Here is a 24,663-nt window from a genome sequence, read left to right as displayed (position 1 = left end):
AATAAAAAGCAACATTTTTTTTTAGTTCAGGTGCTGCTTCTCTTCCCCCCCCCTGCAAGCTGATTTACCCAGATGGAATGCTTTATCTTCTGCTTTATTTTGCTGTTCGGCAAATCTGCATTTCAACAAGATTCACTTTTCTGTCTCCTTAGAATTAAATTTTATCACCCCAAATAACCAGGCAGTATACATTGTCACTTAACATTAGTGACAAATAGTTCAGCATTATGTGAGACCTTACAAAGGATATTCTCTCATAGAGCATAGAGGAAGGATTTTATTTCTTTCTAAGGCAAATACATATTCCTCAACAAAACCAGATCAGTAAGGTAACTTGTATTTTGTTAGCCACCCTTCTAAATGAATAAAATTACAATGTACAGTGAGGGAAAAAATATTTGATCCCCTGATTTTGTACGTTTGCCCACTGACAAAGAAATGATCAGTCTATAATTTTAATGGTAGGTTTATTTTAACAGCGAGAGACAGAATAACAACACAACAATCCAGAAAAATGCATTTCAAAAAGTCATAGATTTGCATTTTAATGAGTGAAATAAGTATTCGATCCCCTATCAATCAGCAAGATTTTTGGCTCCCAGATGTCTTTTATACAGGTAACAAGCGGAGGTTAGGAGCACTCTCTTAAAGGGAGTGCTCCTAATCTCAGCTTGTTACCTGTATAAAAGACACCTGTCCACAGAAGCAATCAATCAATCAGATTCCAAACTCTCCACTATGGCCAAAACCAAAGAGCTGTTCAAGGATGCCAGGGACAAGATTGCAGACCTACGCAAGGCTAAAATGGGCTACAAGACTATCGCCAAGCAGCTTGGTGAGAAGGTGACAACAGTTGGTGCGATTATTTGCATAGAAAGAAACACAAAATAACTGTCAATCTCCCTCGGTCTGGGGCTCCATGCAAGATCTCATCTCGTTGAGGAGTCAGCCCAGAAATATACGGGAGGATCTTGTCAATTATCTCAAGGTAGCTGGGACCATAGTCACCAAGAAAACAATTGGTAATACTACGCCATGAAGGAATGAAATCCTGCAGCGCCCGCAAGATCCCCGTGCTCAAGAACGCACATGTACAGGCCCGTCTGAAGTTTACCAATGAACATCTGAATGATTCAGAGAACTGGGTGAAAGTGTTGTGGTCATATGAGACCAAAATTGAGCTCTTTGGCATCAATTCAACTTGCCGTGTTTGGAGGAGGAGGAGGAATGCTGCCTATGACCCCAAGAACACCATCTCCACCGTCTAACATGGAGGTGGAAACATTATGCTTTTGGGGTGTTTTTCTGCTAAGGGGACAGGACAATTTCACTGCATCAAAGGGACAATGAATGGGGCCATGTACCATCAAATCGTGGGTGAGAACCTCCTTCCCTCAGCCAGCACACTGAAAATGAGTCGTGATGGGTATTCCAGCACAGCAATGACCCAAAACACACAGCCAAGGCAACAAACGAATGATTCAAGAAGAAGCACACTAAGGTCTTAGAGTGGCCTAGCCAATCTCCAGACCTTACTCCCCTAGAAAATCTGTGGAGGGAACTGAAGGTTCTCACTGTCAAATGTCAGCCTCGACACCTTAATGACTTGGAGAGGATCTGCAAAGAGGAGTGGGACAAAATCCCTCCTGAGATGTGTGCAAACCTGGTGGCCAACTACAAGAAACCTCTGACCTCTGTGACTGCCAACAAGGGTTTTGCCACCAAGTACTAAGTCATGTTTTGCGAATGGGTCAAATACTTATTTCACTCATTAAAATGCAAATTGATTTTAATTTTTTGAAATGTATTTTTCTGAATTTTTGTTATTGTTATTCTGTCTCTCACTGTTAAAATAAACCTACCATTAAAATTATAGACTGATCATTTCTTTGTCAGTGGGCAAATGTACAAAATCAGCAGGGGATCAAATAATTTTTTCTCTCATTGTACCACTATGTAATGTATCTACAAGTTACTAAACACATGGTCAGATTAAATGGACTTTTTCATGCTTCTTACATGCTGAATGACTAAAAGACATAAAAATGAACTGATTTTCAAACATGCAACTTAAACCATTTAGTTAGAGCAGGCATGTCAAACTGCCAGTCCACAGGCCGGATGCATCACGCCGAAAGCGCACCCACCCCATTGCCGGCAATGGGGAAACAGTCATGATACATTGTGCGATGTCATGTGACATCGCACGTTTGACATGCCTGAGTTAGAGAATCTGACACAGAGAGCAAGGAAGGACTAACAAGAGCGACTGAACAAGTAGTTCAGAGCTAAACCATATAATACAAGCTAACCTGTATAAAAACCAACTGATACTTCATTTTTAAAACATGAAAAATGGCCTTTGGAGTCTACATTGGAATAAAGGAACTAGGAATTTCTTTTTATCAATGATCATTTTTCTGCCCAGAAAAATAATTCTTCATACATTTAATAGCTTGTGCTGTACAATCTCAACTTAGATACCCTTTGGAATAAGAACTGTAAATTCTAAAAAGGCATCAATACTTGCTTATGAAACCTAAGGATTGGGCAAGAACAGTTAAGTTTAAACAAACATATATGTAGCTATTAATGCGTGAACCAATCATTGTAGTTTCTAAATCATGTGTAGCAACTTTGCATTATGCAAGAATCAGATTGCAGTGTTCAACAAACTCCAGTTAAAACTAATATTAATTTAGTCTCATTGTTATAATTAGCTAGGGCTTATTTTCGGGGTAGGTCTTACTTTCAGGGAAACACAGTAGCATATTAATTCAGTCTCATTATTATTTGTTACATCTGACCCAAAAGATGTGGTACTTATTTGTTTTCATTTTATATATGTACTGTATGTATTCAATTCCTATCCTGCCTTTCTCCAGGGAACCCAAAGCAATCTGCCCATCCAATCTCTTTGTCAATCCACTGAAGACATAAGCATGCCAGCCCTCAGGCTTAGGAGAAACTAATGTTTCAAAAAACAAGAGAATTAAAACATAATCATCCAGAAAAATAACATCCAATAAACAGGCAGTTGTACCACAGCCCACAATTCACAAAAGACAGGAAAAACACTTAATACCCCCCCCCCAAAACACCTAGTACCCACATACATGCAGAGAAAATGCACAACACACATGCACACGCACACAGAGAAAAAAACATTCCTGTCATTCCATACTCTTTACAAGCACACATGGTGCTAAGCTGTTCTTTACTAGGATACTTGATATAGACATTACGGGTAGGGCTTGACTTATGACCACAATTGAACCCAAAGTTTCTGTTGCTAAGACAGTTACGTGAGTTTTGCTCCATTTTACGAACTTTCTTGCCACAGTTCTTAAGTGAATCAGTGTAGTTAGTAACAAGGTTGTTAAGTGACTCTAGCTTCCTCATTGACTACTTGTCAGAAAGTTGCAAAAGGTGATCACATGACCATGGGACACTGCAACTGTCATAAATACACGACAAATGACAAGCATCTAAATTTTGATCACATGACTAAGGGTATACTGCAGCAGTTCTAAGTGTGAAAAACAGTCACTGTAACTTTGAGCGATCACTAAACAAATGGTTATATGTCAATAACTATCTTCAGTTTCACAAGTAATTTGACCCATGCTATGTAAAACTGATAACCAGTACTTTTAGTGCTTTAAGACTGTTCAAAAAACAAAAAAACAAAACAAACAAACAAACCACTGAACAAGACATTTTATAAACGAAACCAACAAAAACAATGATGACATTTGACCCCCAACTTTATTCTGTTCTTTGAAAAGCCTTTTGGGAAACCAGAATTCCCTTTGGCCATTTTGACCTTTAATTAGCTTGTGAGAGGCAAGAAAGACAATGAGTGCAAATAAAGGACTTCTTTGGAACCTCATCGACAATGCCTGTATTCTCAGAGTTTATATTAACTTTACCATCCACTTCTTCAAGCCTTTTATTGGAGAGGTGATTCATAAGCCCTCAGTTAAAAGCAGAGAGAAACTTACCAGACACTAAGATTGACTGTAAAGAGGCTTGTGCCTCAGAGGAAGGAGGATGGGGGGGGGGGGAAGGAAGAGAGAGAAACAGACTCCAAGAAATTTACTTGAATGCTGTCACAGGATTAGAGCTTACTTAATCTGTTTGTAACCATTTAGCAGAAACTGACCTTTCTTCATCAAACAACTAGGGAGGTTCAGAGTGACTGTTCTGATTGTACTTTTGAGAGTTTCCGGAATGAATTTGTCTAAATAAACAAAAACTTGCCTGAATGAAATATTTAGTGAAGGTGATAAAGGAAACTCAACCATTCTCTGACTGCTGTCTGTCTGAAAATAGCAAATTGGCCTGAAAAAAAATTGAGAGAGTTGGCGGTCTTACTGGTTGCCACATCTAAAGGCTTTTAAAGCAGCAATGGGAAAGAAGCAGAGAGACTGATTCAATAAACTGTTTTTAAAGTTAGAACAAGGATGAGCGTAGGAGGATTGGATAGGAATCCTCCCCTGGCCCTTGAAGTCTATGGAGATTCTCAATCATTTAGGTCATGGATGTCCCTGGTTGTTTTTCTTTGAAGGCATTTCGCTTCTCATCCAAGAAGCTGCTTGGGTTAGGATTGGGACTGGCCCTTGAAGCCACCCAGTTTTTCTGTGCAAAGACGTGTTCCATACAAAAGAGCATGTTTTTTCAAATCAAGAGAATTGCCCTGTAGAGCCACAGAAAGCTGACTCCACTGATACCTGTTTTTACCATCTCTGCCCCCAACTTGCTTTTCCACCCAACAAGATGCAACATGGTTGGCAAAGACAGAAAGAATGGTGGTGGCTTTGGATGGATTTAAGGTCTGTCGCCCTGCCTGTTAACTTATATGCAGAGCACATCATGAGAAAGGCAGGGCTAGATGAATCAAAAGTTGGAATTAAGATTGCCGGGAGAAATATCAACAACCTAAGATATGCAGATGATACCACGCTAATGGCAGAAAGTGAAGAGGAACTAAAGAGCTTCTTGATGCGGGTGAAGAAGGAGAGTGCAAAAGTTGGCTTGAAACACAATATTAAGAAAACCAAAATCATGGCATCTGGTCCTCTCAATTCCTGGCAAATAGATGGAGAAGAAATGGAGGTAGTGACAGATTTTATTTTTCTGGGCTCCAAGATCACCTCAGGTGGGGACTGCAGCCAAGAAATTAAAAGATGCTCCTGGGGAGGAAAGCTATGGCAAATCTAGACAGCATACTAAAAAGCAGAGACATCACCCTGCCAACAAAAGTGCGTATAGTCCAGGCCATGGTTTTCCCAGTTGCAATGTATGGCTGTGAAAGTTGGACCATAAAAAAGGCTGAGCGACAAAGAATTGAGGCCTTTGAACTATGGTGCTGGAGAAGACTCCTGCGAGTCCCTTGGACTGCAAGTCATTCAAACTGGTCAGTCCTAGAAGAGATCAATCCCAACTGCTCTTTAGAAGGCCAGATCCTGAAGTCGAAACTCAAATACTTTGGCCACTAATGAGAAGGAAGGACTCACTGGAGAAGGGCCTAATGCTGGGAAAGATTGAGGGCAATAGAAGAAGGGGACGACAGAGAATGAGATGGCTGGATGGAGTCACTGAAGCAGTAGGCGTGAACTTAAATGGACTCCAGAAGATGGTAGAAGACAGGAAGACCTGGAGGAATGTTGTCCATGGGGTCGTGATAGGTCAGACATGACCTCGAATTAACAACAACAACAAGGTTGAAACAGGACCTTAGCCCAAAGGTTCCTCATATACACTGAAAATGCATTACATTCTAATTTCTTACTATTATTTCATTCAATTTAGTAAGTCTTATAATTTGTGAGACACCAACATAAAATAAATAAAAATGGTATTTTCTGCTTGGAGCAACTGAACAATTCCATTCACAGAAGCATACCTGCAACAATCCAGGGATGATGTCTTGTAGGAGCTGGTGTAATGACTCCTTTGAGATTCTCTCAATGACTTTAGTTTGCATTTTAATAGCAGCCAGATTAATTGGATAGTCAGCTGTTTGAACGATGGGACAAAGGACTTTGATGCACTGTTCTGGGTGGATGGAACCAGCCAGTGTGGAAGCTGCTTCCTCGGCAGCTCTCACAACCTATAGTGGATTGAGAAAGACAAGCAGACAATTTTTAAAGTTATAGTGTTACAAAAAATAGTACCTTCACATCCTTAAGAACCATGAGTATAGGCAACAGCAAGCTTATTATATTATATTGGTTGTCTCAGTGACTGAACATTTCTGAATACATTTTTCTATCAGAACACTATAAAAAAAATTCTGCCATTGCCATCAACAGTGGTGAGCATAGGAAACTTAGTTCTGTATTTACCAAACAGATCAGAAGAACTAATTATTGCAGATTAACATACTGCTGAAGGAAATATTAAGAAAAAAGTAGGTGTGACCATATTCTGATTCCAATGACTTATCTTAAACTTGTATATTCTGCATTTTAGGATATGATGGTAACTGTGAAGATCTTCACTGTAATAAATGGAGAGCAAATAAAGTTAATATATTTGTCAAAATGATTTGTTTGCTCTGAATGTATTCCGATATCCATCATAAATAAAAGGTGAATTTTCTACGCAGAATTTATTCTGGTTAGAATATTCTATATACATATGTAAGAACTGCAGAAGGAACTGTGCAGTACAGGATAGATTTTTGCACAGCGATATAGCTGCCTATTCTAATGTTATTTAGATGTGAATCAATGTCTTTTTGTTCAACAGATTAAATGTGTTAGTAGCCATATATTTTCTTTCATTGGCATTCTAAATCATCCATAACATAAATACATATAGCTCCTATATATGTATACTTCCACACATATGGTGTGCATTTATTTCATTCATTTTACTCATAATAATTGGTACTAACTGGTATTATAAAGAAGATACAGTTTTGCTACTATACACTTATGAGAATGAAAGCTGCTTGAGGTATAAAATGAAGCTCAAAAATATAGAATATAGATAACGTTAAGGTATTTTGATAATTATACTTTGTAAAATTATATAAAATCAAAAAATTGGAAAGTTAGCTCATCAATTCCCAACTCTGTGATCAGCACGTCTCTATCCAGCCTTTGCTTAAAGATGTCCAGCAAAGGGAAATTCTACTGTTTAGGTGGTCTTACTGTCGTGTTTTGTGTTCTAAGTTACACTTGAATGTATCTTCCCTGTAATTTAATCATTATTCCATCTCCTGCACTTTGAAACAACGGAGAACAAGTCAGGATTCTCTTCTGAGCTTTTAGGTACCTGAAGAATGCTACTGCATCCTCGTTGCGGATGACTTTTCAAAAAGCTAAAGATTCTGTCCTAGAATTTAAGTTCCCCATGCCCTGTTCATTCTGATCCTTCTTTGTGTAGTTTCAGGTTGTGTGAGTCCATATTAAAGTGACGCTGGAGATGACAAGCTTTCTCAATCATTTGCACAGGTAATTCACAGAGAAATGGACAAAGGCACAAAGTCAAGGTGAGACAACAAAAATGCACGGTAGGGAGAAGCTTGCCAACAAAGGCACTCCTTAAGAACAAAATGTTTTGTCCAAGTGCTTTATCGCAAAATCTGTTACAACTGTTGCTAATTGTGGCTACACATACACAGAAAGCTGTTGTATGAAGACTCTGATTCCAAGAAAACATAATAAAGACATGCTGATTTATTAAAAGGATTAAATCTTTCCTGGCCTTTCACGACAATCCTTATGCCTTGTTGCTTGTTTAACTGAATAAGTCATCATGTGTTTAAAACTCCTGTAAACAGCTAAATAGATGTATAGTGTAGCTTATTCTTTATTCCTATTCTAGGGTCAAAGGCTCTTTTTTTTTGTAAAAAAGATGCTGAGACTCTTGAAAGAGTACAGAGAAGAGCAACAAAGATGATTAGGGGACTGGAGGCTAAAACATATAAGGAACGGTTGCTGGAATTGGGTATGTCTAGTTTAACGAAGAGAAGGACGAGGGGGGACATGATAGCAGTGTTCCAATATGTCAGGAGCTGCCACAAAGAAGAGGGAGTCAAGCTAATCTCCAAGGCTCCTGAAGGCAGAACAAGAAGCAACGGATGGAAACTGATCAAGGAGAGAAGCAACTTAGAACTAAGGAGAAACTTCCTGACTGTTAGAACAATTAACCAATGGAACAGCCTGCCTCCAGAAGAAGTGAATGCTCCAACACTGGAAGTTTTTAAGAAGAGACTGGACAGCCATTTGTCCGAAATGGTATAGGGTTTCCTGCCTGAGAAGGGGGTTGGACTCGATGACCTCCAAGGTCCCTTCCAACTTTATTATTATTATTATTTAAATTTTCACTATTCTATACAGAATTGCGTACCCTTAACTCAACTGCTTTCAATTAGAAAGATTACAGTCCTGTAATAAACCTGGAAAGTCATGGTCTAAATAAATACAAAAATATATACAGGACTAAAGCTAGTTTTAAAAAAATATCACAATAAGAAAATCTGGGTAGATTAAACATAAAATATGATATGTTGAAATAGGTTGAATGTATTCATATTCTTCATTTCATCTTACTTGTCACTGAAGTTCTGGCAAGAAATGGCAACCTTTTTGGGGTTGGGGAAACAACACTACTACTTGAGGAATACCTGCAAAGTAGGTGGGTCTGAAATTTTGGGACCTATGGACATTTTTTTTTCATTTCATTTAGGTAAACTAAACCAATATTTTGGTTTTTAAACCCTGAAACATGTACCCATTAAGATGGTTTTGTAGGTCCTAGAGGCTGCAGATAAGAGTGTCTTAGGGCATATATAGCTAAAAGATGGCTCCCGAGCTAATGTCATTCACATGAGATAGTTAAGTAAATTCTTTAAATGCAGACCCACAAGTAAAGTAAATTTACAGCCACAGTCAATAATGTATGGAAATAGTCAGAGCTATAGGTTAGGAATTCCATTAAGTATGATTTATTTTTCTCTTCATTCTATTTAAACTTAAACTGGCTCATTATTGTTTTGTTTTGTGCTATTGGAATTAATAGTAAGGCATGACCTATAGATGCATTGATTCTTAAACTATAGTATGACACTCAGAATTACCTCTTTATGAGAATCTTTATGCGCTTCTAGGGTCTTCATGATAGTTAGTTCAGCATAATTCTTAAATCTTGCTGGTTGGTTCCTCAGAATTTCTCGCAAAACTCTCAGTGCCAAGGCTCGTATTGAATGCTAAATAAAAGAAATAGCACATCTTTATTTATTAAATTTATATGCCTCTCATTTCACTAACAAGCGACTCTGGGTGCCTTGAAGTCATTTCACTCTTCAAAATCATTAATGCAAGGAATGCATTGCTTGACTAGAATGGACACATATTTTATAAAATCAAATGTTTAAATCAAGAAAAATGAACAAGGCTCAGAAGTGAACACCACAGTAGCCTTGTATCATGGGCCCAAGTTCATTAGCAAAACTCAATAGTATTTTTGCATGAGAACTGAGCTGCTAATAAATATTGGGAGCTTTTATATTATATCAATGTATAAAATAAGCCACTCATTGAACTGTGTATCAAAGAGAATAGCAAACAAATTTATTACATAACCATTTCTGGTTCAGTCTCTTTTGGAAATACATAAAAAAATCTAAAAACTCAAGTTTCATTTCCTTGGAACTTATTTGGTAATGAAGACCAATACTATCTTATTAGTAACACAGGAAGCTAAAGCAGCCTTCCAAGTTTTGCACAAATGTATCTATCCAATTCTTTTGGAGATCACTATTGGTTTTTCGTTCAGTCCTACTCCTCTCTAGTCACTGACACCTTTATCCAAGAAGATCATTATTAGAATATTAGATAACATTTCAGGTTATGTTAATAGTTGAGATGTGTTTTTGGATGAGAACCATTTCAACCACTGACTAGTTCAACCCAGCATATGGTTTAGCTTCCTCAGACTGAACTATGTTAAGTATGCCCCCATGGTTTGGTATTCATCTCTGCAACTCCCAAGCTAACACTTGATTTGTCCCAATTTAAACTTTTGAATATCCGATGACAAGAAGTACCGATAGAAACAAATGGCAAAAAATAACAGGTGTGAATCTTGAGTAAAGTACTCTGTGCTGGGCCCCCCTCCTCAACTGGAGAGATGTCTGGTAAAGGAAGTGAGTAGCGCAGCAATAGTGTTCCAACGTACACCATGCATTTGAGAAATACAAATTTCAAGTGTCACGATATCAGGGTGATGCTCCCTTGGAGAAACTGGAGGTGGAGTTAAATAAATGCCAAATGGTTGGCATTTCTGAGACTGTGGAAGCCAGATTAAACTAAGGAAAACAGAGAACACCATCTAAACGTTAGCCACATATGCTGTAATGAGAGTGCAGGTGGTAAGTATCTATGAGACACAGCAAACCCATAAGCATTATCTTACATCTTTATCTCCAAGTGTTTCAAGTAATAAAAGCAAAATTGTCTTAAAATGTTCCTCCCAAACTCCCAGATTATCTTCTCTTGTAATCTTCAATAATTCAAGAAGGGCTCCTTTCCGTTCTTCTACACGCTCATTATGATTGGATAATTCTTTTAAAAGATCAGCCACCAAGTCAGAATGATCAATGGGCACTGAGAAAAAAAAGTGAAAAAGTAATTTCACTGTAAAGAAAAATAAGCAAGAACTTTAACAGGTGATGGTAGGACTTATACACAATATTTCTAACTAGTATATAAACATAATCTGTCTCCGAATTCTTTAAGTACAAAGATTTTATCTATAATCTAAATATATTCAGTCTCTAACAATTGATTCCCAGTGTTGCCACTTGTCACTATATGCTCATAAAGCAATTCTGAGCAGGCAGGGGGAGCCAGATGAAAACATATGAAGGTTCTGTTCCCATGGCTTTTCCTTTAACCATATATAGCTTTCAGTTCACAAAAAAATGACTTTTGGAGCCTGTCTTCTTTACTGATATGAATGTAGAAGACCACTTACAGAATGTCAGGACCCAAGTCTCATTATTAGAACTGAAAGATGAGCCTGTGGTTGTTGTACCACCTAGCTGAATCATTTGCCCAGGAGAGCAAGATACTGTTACTTATTCCAGCAAGGCTGATTAAGAAATGATGTAAACTGAATTCAAGAAGCTAGTGTCAGTATGATCTTCTGTAACAGTTTAACACCAATGTGTAAATGTTAAGGCAACAATACGTTCAATACTGAATTTAAGAAAATAAATGAAAACCAACCATCGCGAATCTGATCCATATCATCATCAAATACGGCTTCCTTAAGAGCAGTTTTATCATAGGTGCTAATGGTATCAGAATAGGGGTAAGGGTTGTACTCTCGAGCTCGGGGTCCAGAAAAGGCACGTGGGGGCTGGGTGTTGAGCAGAGAAGTCTTGTTATCTAGAGCCATCCTTCCTCCTTCCACCACATCACTGCTTCCACGCATATCAGTGGCTGGTGAGGCAATACCATCATCTCTGGAAACCTGTAGCAATTGGTCAAAGAAAAATGACTTAATTGGGACCAATTTCCATTAAGAGCAACTCTATTATTACTCTGATAATAGGTTACACTGCAAACAACAATCTTTTTCCATTCCGAATCTGATTAGTAGGGCTAAATAAATTAGAACTTTGTTTGCACTAAACCCTAATTTCAAACTGGCAGTTTCTACATGTAGATTTCCTTCATCATCTGTAGCCATTCCAATAAGTTGTTATTCTTTCTGCAGCTGCTGAATAATTTTGAACAATCAGTTATTACACATCAGTCATGCAAGAAGAGTTATTACACATCAGTCATGCAAGAAGAGCAAGGCATCCAAAAAGAGAAACCACCTTCTGGTTGGTGATTCAATTGTAAGGGTTGTAAATTTAGGAGAAAATGTGGAGATTTTAAAAGAGATCAGGTATCTGCCAGGTGCTACTGCCAGCAGAGACAAGAGGCATATTTCTAAGATAGTAAAGAATGCCAGTAAGGACTGTGATATTGATGCTATTGTACAACTTGGCACAAATGATCTGTCCCAGATTTCCAGAGCTTGGGGCAGAAACTTAGTAAGAGGTTTTACCAGTATATAAGGAACAAAAATATGTGGCTAAAGGAGTGGCGTAAAGGGGAAAGCTTTGGTTATATTGTATACAATGTCTGCAGCTGGTCCAATGAAAAACTTACAAAAGAGATGGTTTGCATCTATCGAAGAAAGGGACTGAGTTACTTGGCATTAAAATTACAGACTTTCTGGAGAAACATTTAAACTAAACAACAGGGACAGTGAGTTAATTGACACAGAACATTCTTGTCCTCGGCAATCTAAAAATTATAGGGTTATCTAGTGCATGTAACATAGATGTGTGTGTGGACAAGAATATCAACCTTGCTGTCAAGCAAAATCAAGCTTTTAATAGCGACTGCCACACAAAGTGCACTAATCAAATAGGTGGTAAGAAAATAGGGGAATCCAGGCATCACACAGGTTATGTAGAAAGTAAACACAGGGTCAGTCAGAAAAGACTCAAATGTCTATACACCAATGCAGAGAGTATGAGCAATAAACAGAGTGAATTAGAAATCCAAATAAATGAGGGCAGATATGATATTGTTGCCATTACAGAAACTTGGTGAGATGAAACCCAAAAATGGAACACACAGGTAGAGGGATTTAAATTATTTAAAAGAAACAGACCAAATAAAAGAAGAGGTGAAGTTGCACTATATGTAAGAAATAACTATATCTCTACAGAAATAGAGCACAACAATGATGAAAACTGTCCTGAATGCGTTTCGGTCAACATAAAAAGGGAAAAATTAACAGTGCCACAGATGTATATCATAGGCCATCCAACCAGAGGAAATAGATGAACTTTTTGCTAGACAGATAACTAAGGTATGTTGAAAGCACATCATAATAGTAATGGGGGACTTTAACTACCCTGACATCACCTGAGAGACAAACTCTGTACCAAGTGGAGGATCAAACATTGGGCTCTATCTAACAAAATGAAATTCAATGGTGAAAAAAGTAAGGTTCTATATTTAGGCAAGAAAAACCAAATGTATAAGTACAATATAAGTCCGTGGTGGTGAACCTATGGCACGCAGAGCCCTCTCTGTGGGCATGCGTGCCATTGCCCCAGTCCTAGCTGGGTTTTATAAAACCTTTTCGCTTTACGCCTCCACCGCCATGTGGGAAAAAAAAAGGTTCAATCAATAAATCCAATTTCAACTTCTTGCGTGGAGAAAAAAAGATCTCGCAAAGTTGGGATTGATTGATTGAACTTTTTAGTCCCATCCAGTCAGCCATTACCACCGCAGCCATGCCCACCCAATGGGCCACGCCCACCCAATGGACCATGCCCATCCGGCACTGGACGATACATAAGTGGGTTTTGGGTTGCAGGTTGGGCACTCGGTCTCTAAAAGGTTCGCCATCACTGATATAGGTGGTACCTTGCTCAATAGTAGTAACTGTGAGAGGGACCTTAGAGTCTTAGGGACAATCTCCTAAATGTGAGCCAGCAGTGTGCTGCAGCTGCCAAAAAAGCCAACACAGTTCTAGGCTGCATTAATAGAGGGATAGAATCAAGATCACATGAAATATTAATACCACTTTACAATGCCTTGGTAAGGCCACACTTGGAATGCTGCATCCAGCTTTGGTTACCACGATGTAAAAAAGATGTTAAGACTCTAGAAAGAGTGCAGAAAAGAGCAACAAAGATGACCAGGAGATTGGAGGCTAAAACATATAAAGAATGATTGCTGGAAATGGGTATGTCTAGTTTAATGAAAAGAAGGATTAGGGGTGACATAATAGCTATGTTCCAATATCTCAGGGGTTGCCACAAAGAAGAGGGAGTCAAGCTATTCTCCAAAGCATCTAAAGGCAGGAGAAGAAGCAACAGATGGAAACCAATCAAGGAGAGAAGCAATCTAGACTAAGAAGAAATTTCCTGACAGTTAGAACAATTAACCAGTGGAACAACCTGCCTCTAGAAGCGGTGAATGCTCCAACACTAGAAGTTTTTAAGAAGAGACTGGACAGCCATTTGTCCAAAATGCTATAGGGTTTCCTGCCTGAGCAGGAGGTTGGACTAGATGATCTCCAAGGTCCCTTTCAACTTTACTATTATTATTATATATTAAGCACTTGATTCTAGTGACAAGAAGAATGATATTATTTTACAACTCAGTACAAAAAGTGTATATATTTTAGTTTTATAGGAAAAAATTATGATTTTCCCATCATGTTCTCCATTGCAGGAATGGCAAATATAAAGAAAAGGAAATAGTTATATTTTTAAAAAATGAAACAACATTGTATATATACTGTATACTGTATATAAGTGTACATCAGCATACCTCAAACTGATACTCCTAAAATATGTTATTACTATAGTATTCTGTCAGGCACAAAGAATCATGTTACTTCCAATCAAATTAATTGCTGAAGCCTATACACAAGAATCTAATCAATACTGGCAGCACTAAATTGGTGCCAGATAAGACTTAACAGAATTCAAGAATTCAACTTGGTTTGCTTGTGGGAACTTAACGATTCCCATCTGATTCCTCTTTTGACTCTGCCCCCAGGCTCTGCCTCTTGTTCTTCTACACAATCCAGCAGATCTGGTCAAACTATTATATATAAAAATGCCTAGCTGACAAACTCAATCACCCACGTGTTGTTTGCTTGAAACTAAACAATATAGGAAATGCTCAAAATAGGAAACTATTCATGTAAATGTTCAATTATTAATATCACACAAACATTACACATTTTTTCAATGTCTACTTACAATATCACTGTCCTTCTTTCCATCACGTTTGATTGGCTCATTTAGATCTTCTTGGCTACGAAAACTAAACTTTTCAATTGCTTCTGTAACTCCACGAAGAGAGCTATAAATTTCATCAGAATTTAGGTTTTCCGTGTCATAATCCAGCATGCTGAAGAACGAACATACACGGAATGTTAAAATTAAATAGTGGCTCCTTTGAGATTGAATTAGACATTTTCTCATTTAAAAAGTCAACATTTGAAATTCAATTTTAAAACATGCAACTTTCAGAAGATTTTTCAGCTTGAGCAGCAGGAACTCAGATGTTAATTTCCAGAATGTATAAAAACTACTGAAACTAAACTTATAATTAGACAGCAACAATGCTGGACCTCATCAATTGACCAAGAGAGTAAGGGCTGTATATTTATTATTCAGAGAAGAAACATCTTGCCCTGAGTTAAATTTAAATATAAATGGTAACTTACAAATCATACCATTCTTTTCTAGCTTTGAATTGATCTCTCTTGAACCCTTTTTCTATCCAGTGGGATAAAAATATTAAATAACAAGAACATGGTGAACATGAATATCCAGCATGTCTTTAACTGCACAAATATTATATTTAATGCTTCCCAAGATGTTAAATACATTCTCCTATATAAAAATCCAAAGGCACATTAAAATGGAGTATTTCCCCATGGAATAAAGAAGTTCTAGTATTTTTTTCCTGAAATGTAGCTTCAAATATATGAAAATAAATAAAAAATAGCAATAAAACTAATCATCAGTGATGCAGAAAATTTAACCTATGGTATTGCAGACTCAAGGTAAGAAGGATTTAAACTAATGTTTGGATTTAAATTTTATTCTGCAAGGAATCCAAATCAAAGAATCTAAATTATTACACCTTAATTATTTTTAAATAAAAATCTATCAGCAATTTCTCATCTTCCTCTAGTCGTTTTTTTTCTTATGCTTGCTGGAAAGAGCATTTCCTCTATGTCAGACATGTCAAACTCACAACGTCACATGATGTCATGCAACGTATCGGAGCTTTTTCGCCATTGCCGGCAATGGGGTGGGCGTAGCTTCCCGATGATGTGTCCGGCCTGTGGGCCAGCAGTTTGACACCCTTGCTCTATGTGATTTTTTTCCCCTAAGAGACCACCATAAAAGACTCTAGAATTACAAAAAATACTAATATAATTTAATTCCTTTCTTCCTTAATTATATAAGATGAGGTTTCTCAAATATCAGAATTAAGGCTAAATTTTATTTGGTCTATCATTGGTGTTTTAACCAGATCAGTCACATTACTACTTCAGCAATTTAAGTGAAATATGAAACACTAAGCACAATCTAAAGGTTCTACTAAAAAAAATTGGAAGGCAGGAATGAAGGGCTGTCTACTCTTTTTAGGCTAAAGTTCGAAACACTATTATTTAAAATCCAGGTAACTGATAAGCTAGAAATTAAAACATAAATATAGCTAGTACTTAATTTACAACCATTTGTTTAATGATGGTTCAAAGTTACAGTGGCCCCAGAAAAAGTAAATCACTACCATCTTTGAGGTTGGGTCAATCACACCACTCCCACAGTTATGTGATTGCAATTTGGGAGCTTGGCAACCGGTTCATATTTATAACAGTTGCAGCATCTTCCAGTCATATGATTGCAATTTGCAACCTTCTCAGCCGGCTTCTAACAAGCAAAGTCAATTGGGGAAACCAAATTCACTTAACGACTGTGGGAAAATAATCATAAAACTAAATATTGCTCTCTATTCTGCAGCTGGCGAGTTGCTGTATACAGGGTAGGTAGACTGTGAATAACACAGAAAGCTTTCCTCTGGATCCAGAGAAACAGGCCTACAATTAAAGAGTTCCTCCTATACTACAACAAGCTCAAAACTCTATCTCTGCTAAGAGAATATTTCACAAAATGATGATCTATTCTGAAAACTAGTATTTCATTATTTAAAACTACTTGCCAAAAACAAGATTTATATCTCATGGAAACAGTTCCAGTCCCTGACTTTCTTTCAGTGTACTCTTTCAGCAGCACAGCCCAAGCAACGCTGGCAGGACTGAATGTATATCTGGTGTTTTGGCAAAGCAATAATACCGCACATCCTAAAATCTCAACATGTGACAGCTTGCTGTACTGTAGCCCTGTAGTCAAGTCAGGGAAGCAACAATTATTCTTTTAAACAAACATTCATAGATTCTATATGAGATAAATCATAAATCAAAGAGGAAGTTTTAGAATTCCTTGATAGGCATTAGTTAAGATTATGGCAATTCTTCCTTAACAATATTTTGTGCTGTTAGTTCTACAGCAATATTTCTCTACATAACAATAGTAGTATTTTTTTCCCCTATTGATTGACCAGATGAATACAGAAAGGTAGACATACACCTTATTATTAGTGTTCCTTAAACTACAAGCATGGGTCTGAGAATCTGAATCAATATACTTAATATTCATACAGTCGAATCATAAAAGAAGCAAAATAACTCCAACCCCAATAATTCAAATCAATCATCAATCCTTTTCAGCTACAAAGTGGATTTATTTTCAACAAAACTTTTCAGCACTGCTTGCACACCCACTGTCGGTTTATTATCACTGCCTCTACCTGATGTTTCTTTCTTATACTAATTTTTAGATTGTTATGCTCCTCAAAGGAACTGAACGCTATGTACTGTATAGAACTATGACACATATATTCACAGCAAAATGATAGAGCCACCAGAAACTCAATTTGCATCACAATGTTCATTTTGCAGTTTGTATATTAGTATGGCAAGGAGAAAAAAAGGTCCTATTTTGAATGATAGTCCTTGTTTTCCAGTAAAAAGAAAAAAAGAAAAAAAACACCAAACTTTTCCTAACAAAGCAATTAGGAGTGGATTCAAACAGTATGCATTATTGTAAAATAGTAATTTGGACTACTATTTTGCAAATGTATGGATTATTCCCTATCACTTGTTAAGTGGAATAGATTTCAAATATCAGTGGCATCCAAAGTCTACAAGGGAAGAGCCTTTTTTTTTTAAACCTGAGAATAAGAAAATATCTCACAAAAAAGAACAATTTTGGTGTATTGTTTCTTTAAAAAACCTAATCACATGAACAAGCAAATACATTTAGCCAGTATAAGAGCTGTATGAAATATTGTAGATAATGTAAAAATAAAAGGAAAAAAAAAAGAAAAATGGAAGATCAATTTACAATGAATAAATTACATTATATCAATTTTATACAATAGAAAACAGTGATTCATGCATAAAATTGGAGAAGTTACAAGAAGAACAAAGAGATGAGAAAAAATGTGTGACTTTTAATTGATGTCACAATATTATTTTCCATTGCCACAGCTTCCAACAAGTACAGCCTTAAGGATTCAGAACTTGCCAATGTCTGGGACTCTACATGTATGTCCTAAGTATAAAACCATAATTGCTCTATAAAACAAAGGAAATTTCTTTTAAATATCAGTAATCTTCATCACATTTGGTTGAAGGACAAAAACCTAAATCTATATCATAAATCATTTTTGTTTATTGATGTCCTAATTTTAATTTCACACAGAGTAATGTAAATAGAATAATATTGTAGACTTCTATCTGCTATAATTAAGAATAGTTTTGTGTCTCTTTCAGTGTTCTCATTGTTCTGTTCTTGCACAGCTAGATATCTATCACTGCAAGCAATGATATATTCACACTTTTTCAGGCACTGATGTTGTAATTATATCCTCAAGCTTTGCTAACAAATATGAAGATTAAGATCTACTGAATCTTCATATTGATAGCTGTACAAGTAAGCTTTATACAAACAGGGATAATAAAGGACAAATGCCAGGAAATCTCAACTTGGCCAATAACACATCTGCACAATATGCATCTAAACACTGTTTAAAATTAGATTTATGCTTTCATATAGCCATTTGCAATTTGAAATGCTATTATGTAATAAGCAATCTCTTTTGTTGCAAATAGTATAATTTTGTCATGGTTGACAATTGTAATTTATGATTAATTTTCTTAACTAAAGGGTCTGGGGTTTCCTAGGTAGGTCTCAGAAGTTCACTGTGTCCGCAGACATTTTCCTTGGTATCTCATCAGCTTCCTACCCCAGTTGCTTTTTTAAAATATAATTTTCATTAATAATGGGAAAATGGCATGCTGCAAAGCATCAACTTTAATATCATCTTTATTTACAAGAATGATGCTGGGCCTGCTAATCATTCATTACAGCTGGAAAAGATGGGTGGCTTATACTTTGTTGGGAAATTTTCTTTGCTTCCCTAATATGGCAACCATAAGCATGAAAATGCAAAAAAAGGACATGGCAAGTAGAATTCTAAGAAACTGATGATGGATTGGTTATGTTCCCAATATAGCCATTTTATAAATGGGCAATCACTTCTCCCAATAATTTTTCAAGACATAACATGTCAAAATTCCACAGGGACCCACCAATTCAAAAGGGCTGGGTCTTAAAACAGAGACTGGGCACAAATGCAAAGGCCAGTCTTATGCATGTGAAGTTCAACAAATAAAACTGGAATTCCACCACATGGCAAGTGGGGCAAGTAGGGTAGGAAGTGACATAAAAAATTAATGAGTCTAGTTCTATATTTCTCCAAATGAGTTGACTGGGAAGCTGTACACAGCCAGCAAGTATGCATATAAAATGTCAACTAGATCCTAGCGGTTGACTATTCCTCTCAGCTACTAAGACAGTTGTAGTATTATGCTAAAGGTTTGCAACCTGGTGTCTTCATGCGTGACATTCAAATTTTTATTTTCCAGCCAGTCTTGCTATATAGAGATCACAGGAATTGTAGACAAGCACATCTGAAAGGTGTAGTTACAGTGTCTAACTAAAAGTTCAATATAACTTAATTCTGGTCTTGTGGTTATCTACCACTTGTGGTTTCTTCACAGGTAAAATCTATAAAGGCAAAAGGTGCTGCCTCTTTCCACATCCCCTGGATCTGTCTCTTTGAAAGCACTCATCTGCGCCAAAAGGTAAATAACATTGTGACACCTCTGACAGGTTGGAATAACAGGTGGCTTGTTACCTGGGAGAGTAAGAGCGCCTGAAAGTCTTGTGAGAAGGAGCAGCGGGGATGGAGTTAGGCTGAAAAAGGGGAGGGGGGTGCTTCGACAGCCCATCTGCACTCCAACCCCAGAAACGACTGCAGTGATCACAGGAAGAAAAAAGAGAAAAGGAGGGAAGAAACAGAAAAAGGGAAAAGAAAACTACAATCTGAGTGCTGTGGTTTTTTTTTTTTCATGTTTTCTCAACTAGAGAAGAACTTAATAGAAACAGATTGAACAGGAATACTCCATTGATTTGCTTCAGGTAAATATACTGCTATTCATTAATACTTGCAATATTAATAGGTATCATTAAGAAATTTTAAGGCATATCTTGTCTATGTCCATTTGCCTATTTCACAATACATAGTCAGAAAATGTTTTACAGTGAAAATTTGTTTTTCCTAATATATCAAGGTAAGCAGAATATGTGCTGCAATCAATTATCTTAGACTATATGAGATTTAAAGATACAACAAAAATAGATCTGGATAGACACCTGCATAAGCTGAAAATATATCCCACAATCAGTAAGTTCTCTTTAGCCTCACCATATACTCAATATAAACAACCACCAATTATTCAGAAACAGCACTAAATATTAAATACTACAATTTCTTCTTATAGTCATATCTATGGGCATATGATTCCATCATTTATACCATACATAAAACCCGCTCACCTTTAGCAGCCCAACTGTCAAGCAAACAAACTGATAGCAGTTTTCCAATGCTCTAATGCAAAACTGAAAGCAGAAAAAACCAGAACAACTAGCATTCAGACTGATAATTTATACCATAATTTAAAACAGGGTTGCTTATTTCTCCCATTTATTAATTCATTCTTCCAAACAATCACTTTCCAGAACTGAGAAAACAGTCTTTCTGTTTCCTATAGCCCACATTGTGTTGACTAGTTTTATCCAATACTACTCTAATGTCTAAATCAGGTAAATAAAGATAAACCCTTAGAAATCTCTCATACTGTATCTATTTTGAGGCCATATCAAATCCAATACCCCCATGAACCACTTCCAGTTCTGAGTTGCCTACTTCTGCAAATACACAAACCATTACTAAAACATAATTTCTGGAAGGAAAATTAAACACTGCAGATCTGACTCTCCAGTGTAAGACATTTTGGGCATCCATGTTACTGTAGCTTTTTAGCCTATCTCCATGCCAGATATTTATTAGCAGTTGCAAAGATTTACCAAGATGAAAAAGGCCAGATATGGCATTGTCCATCATTGTTGAGGCAGTTCTATAAGATGAGCTATGCCATATATTGGGACTTATTTCTAGAACTGCTGGAGTATTCAATTAGTCATTTTGTTTCTATTGAGTTTCCAGTACGTCATTATAGCAAAAAATTACAATTGGTGTAGAAATAAATGAAAAATGCTGCAAGTCATCAAATGAGACATCAGAATAATTTTGCAGTACTTTAGAGCTGTGCAAAGATCTGGATTCGAAGGACAAAATGTAAAATTCAAAGTGAGCATGGGCATATAATATATAGCACCAGTTGAGAACATTTTAAAACAACCATATGTTTCCCTGGAAGAGTTATTACCCAGGAAAAAGTGCAACCCTTAGAGGATTCTAACAAATGTTCCGTACATGCCCACAAATTTTGCTCTTTGACGCTAGATCTATGCACAACCTTATCACAGCATGCTTCTTCAGCTGTTTGTCATGAAAGTCTTTCAGAGGGAAAAAAAAGGCCAAAAATAAGTTACGTTTACATACTTTTTGCATTTGGAGAGAAAAAGGCTAACATTACAAATGTGATCCTATGGGGCAAGCAACTGAAGACATGCAACCTCAACTTTTAACAAACAAAGTATGACCAATTCTCCCTTACTATCTCACTATAACCAAACAAATTGACAGGTTTGTAACTCCAAAGCACAACATTCTGACAGAAAGAGGGCCTTTTAGCATTTCAAACTAAAGAGATATATTTTGCTGGTTAATTCTTTCAAAACGTTAATTTGAACAAATGCAACTCAGATGCAATGAAAGAGATTCATTTCAAGAGTATGTTTCATCAAATCAAAAGAATGTAAGTTATATTTGTAAATGAGCTTTATAGTTTAAATCCTGAAGGATTGTTTTTTGTTCCAACATTTCTGAAAAGCAGGAACAAAAAATTAGAGTGTAAAATAGAAAGCCAGATCAAAGAAAAATGTAAAAGTCACAGTGAAATGTTTCTCAAATATTATAGGTTAAAGCTTGAAAAAGAAAGTAATTTAATAAAAACAGCAAAATATGATTGAAAACTAAAATATTGACAATGGATAAAAATATAATAAATGAATAGCTTGGAGCAAAAAGCAACAGAAATAGAATATAAAATCAAATATATATGCATTTTTTTCCTTAAGAAAAATAACCCCATGTATGTATGTGTTTTTATGTGTATATTACAATGCATGTCCATACATATACAAGCAAATATACACCATATTTATTTTAAACATATATAATCATTATGCTGAAAATGTCTAGAGATTTAGATTTCTTGACTTGTGGAAAGCTGACACTAATTAGAACAAAACTATCCTGATTTTATCAAAGAATAAGTTCAGTGGAACAAAATAACCTAAAATGGCCAAACAGAGTAGGTTGTATAATACACATAGAACTGAAAAATACTATATATGGAGAAGAAAATGTCAGACATTTTAAAAATCTTTGAAAAGGGGGAAAACCCCTCCCCACTAAGGTCATATTTGTACAGGATAAAGAATACTTTTTGCATTTTTTGTATCTGCTAAGCACATGTTAGTAAACTCACATTAGCTAAAACATGTATTGTATTTAAAATCTATACCTGCATTCTGAATAATTATAAGATATACTTAAGGACCACATGCATATGCCAGAAATCCTCAATCTTTCATTTGGAATAGTGACAGTATGTAAATACTATTAATAGGGACAATGAATGTTAAGGACATTCTCACAAAATGATTATTCATAGAGGATGTAGCCAATCACAAAACCCAGAAGATAAAATAAATATTGGCCTGTAGCCATGTACCATGTTATGTGACACTTATAAACACTGCTGAAAATACAGTTTATACTGACACTGATATGCATTTCTCATTCATTGTTTTCAATTTTAAAAATCTAAATAGATGATCCCCTGGTGCTATGTTGGGGCCCAGGGCATATAGCTAGGAGTACACCCCACTAACAGTAGGAATTTTGTTTGCAATTAATTTTTCAAGTAGAGAGTCAGGTGTAAATACAGTAAATGTTTAGGAAGCAGATACACCTTTTGTTAATCCTATTTATTGTGATCAAAGTTCATGAGTTGCTTGGAGGAGCAAACTTGCTAATGTGCCAAATTCCATTCCAGCAAGTTGAAACTTAATATTTTCAATATTTATAAACAAAGGCCACTTGACTCAATTGCAAATAATGTTCTGAGTCAATAATATTCAGTAGAGACTTTTAGTATGGACTGCATTTCAGAACAACATATTGGATCAACAGAATATGATAGAGGTTGATATGTTAAGTAGCAGGATCAACAGAAAATAGTTACTTTAAAATTGATAGCATGTGGACAGGATGCTAATGGTCAAATCATTTCACAATGAACTATCAATAACCTTCTGGTAATATTTCCATCAGGACAAAAATGTTACTTAATAAGGGAAGATATTTCCATTTATATTTGTGAGACAAAACAGATTAAAGTGTCCCTTCTCTGGTATATGCCCCCAAGTTGTATGCCTCCCCCAAATAAATTCTGGGATCAGGCAAGTAGTTATTCCCTTTAGTAAGTCTATTCACACACTATCTTTTGGAAGAAAATGGTTCTGAATTAGAATATTTATGTATATATGTACACTGCTATCTCAATTTTATTGCCACCATCCTTTCAAAATATTTTAATTACTATATGTACGAGAGCAATTCGGAAATAAACCTCCATTTGGTTATCAATGACAGACACTCACAGATGCAGATACTTGCAGATAGAGAACTTTTATTATAAACATTAGAAAACTACAACATTACATTACTTTTTTACATAATCGCCATTCAAATTGAGGCACTTGTCATAACATCTTACAAGGTTTGAAATTCCTTAGTAGTAGTCGCTCGGTGCAAAATCTGGGCTATAGTGGGGGTGATCAAAAACATCCCAACAGAACTACTTCAAAACTTCTTGGGTGTGACTAGCAGTGTGCAGGCGAGCAGTATCGTCAATCAACATCACACTGGAAGTCAGCATGCCCTAACACTTGTTATGGATGGCTCGTCTCAGTTTTCGTAATGTTTCACAGTAGACTTCTGAATTGATGGATGAACCATGCCCCATGAACTTCACTAGCAGTACTCCTTTGGCATCTTCACATTTGGCGGGATTTTCTATGGCACCACTTCCAGTGTGATGTTGGTTCACGATAACGCTCATGCGCACACCTCAAGACACACCGAAGAACTTTTGAAGCAGTTCCGTTGGGATGTTTTTGATCATCCTCCCCCCCCCTAGCCAGATTTGGTGCCGAGTGACTACTATTAAGGAATTTCAAACCTTGTAAGAAGTTATGACAAGTGCTTCAATTTAATGGTGATTATGTTGAAAAGTAATGTAACGTTGTGGTTTTCTAATGTGTATAATAAAAGTTCTATATCTGCTAGTGTCTATCATTGATAACCAAATGGAGGTTTATTTCTGAATTGCCCTCGTAATTTATACATCCAGACTCATCTCCCATAAGAAGCAGAAAAA

The 24,663-nt window shown here is 36.4% G+C and overlaps 1 protein-coding gene across 34 annotated transcripts in view; it reads right to left on the bottom strand.

The window, feature by feature from the left end:
• Positions 1–24,663, bottom strand: part of CLASP1 (cytoplasmic linker associated protein 1) — a 215,205-nt gene that overhangs the window by 9,449 nt on the left and 181,093 nt on the right. For all 34 annotated transcript variants that reach the window (XM_039330094.1, XM_039330098.1, XM_039330093.1 and 31 more), the window contains 5 exons: positions 14,807–14,957; positions 11,247–11,493; positions 10,432–10,622; positions 9,095–9,223; positions 5,909–6,115 (listed from right to left, as the gene is read on the bottom strand). In XM_039330094.1, coding sequence (XP_039186028.1) covers positions 5,909–6,115; positions 9,095–9,223; positions 10,432–10,622; positions 11,247–11,493; positions 14,807–14,957 — 925 coding nt within the window. The remainder of the gene's footprint in view (positions 1–5,908; positions 6,116–9,094; positions 9,224–10,431; positions 10,623–11,246; positions 11,494–14,806; positions 14,958–24,663) is intronic.

Source organism: Crotalus tigris, unplaced genomic scaffold (genome assembly GCF_016545835.1).
Source record: "Crotalus tigris isolate CLP2741 ecotype Arizona unplaced genomic scaffold, ASM1654583v1 scf7180000024424.1579004, whole genome shotgun sequence".
Classification (NCBI taxonomy): Eukaryota; Metazoa; Chordata; class Lepidosauria; order Squamata; family Viperidae; genus Crotalus; species Crotalus tigris.
The sequence above is the reverse complement of the archived record's forward strand: the minus strand, read 5'-3'. Positions and strand labels throughout refer to the sequence as shown.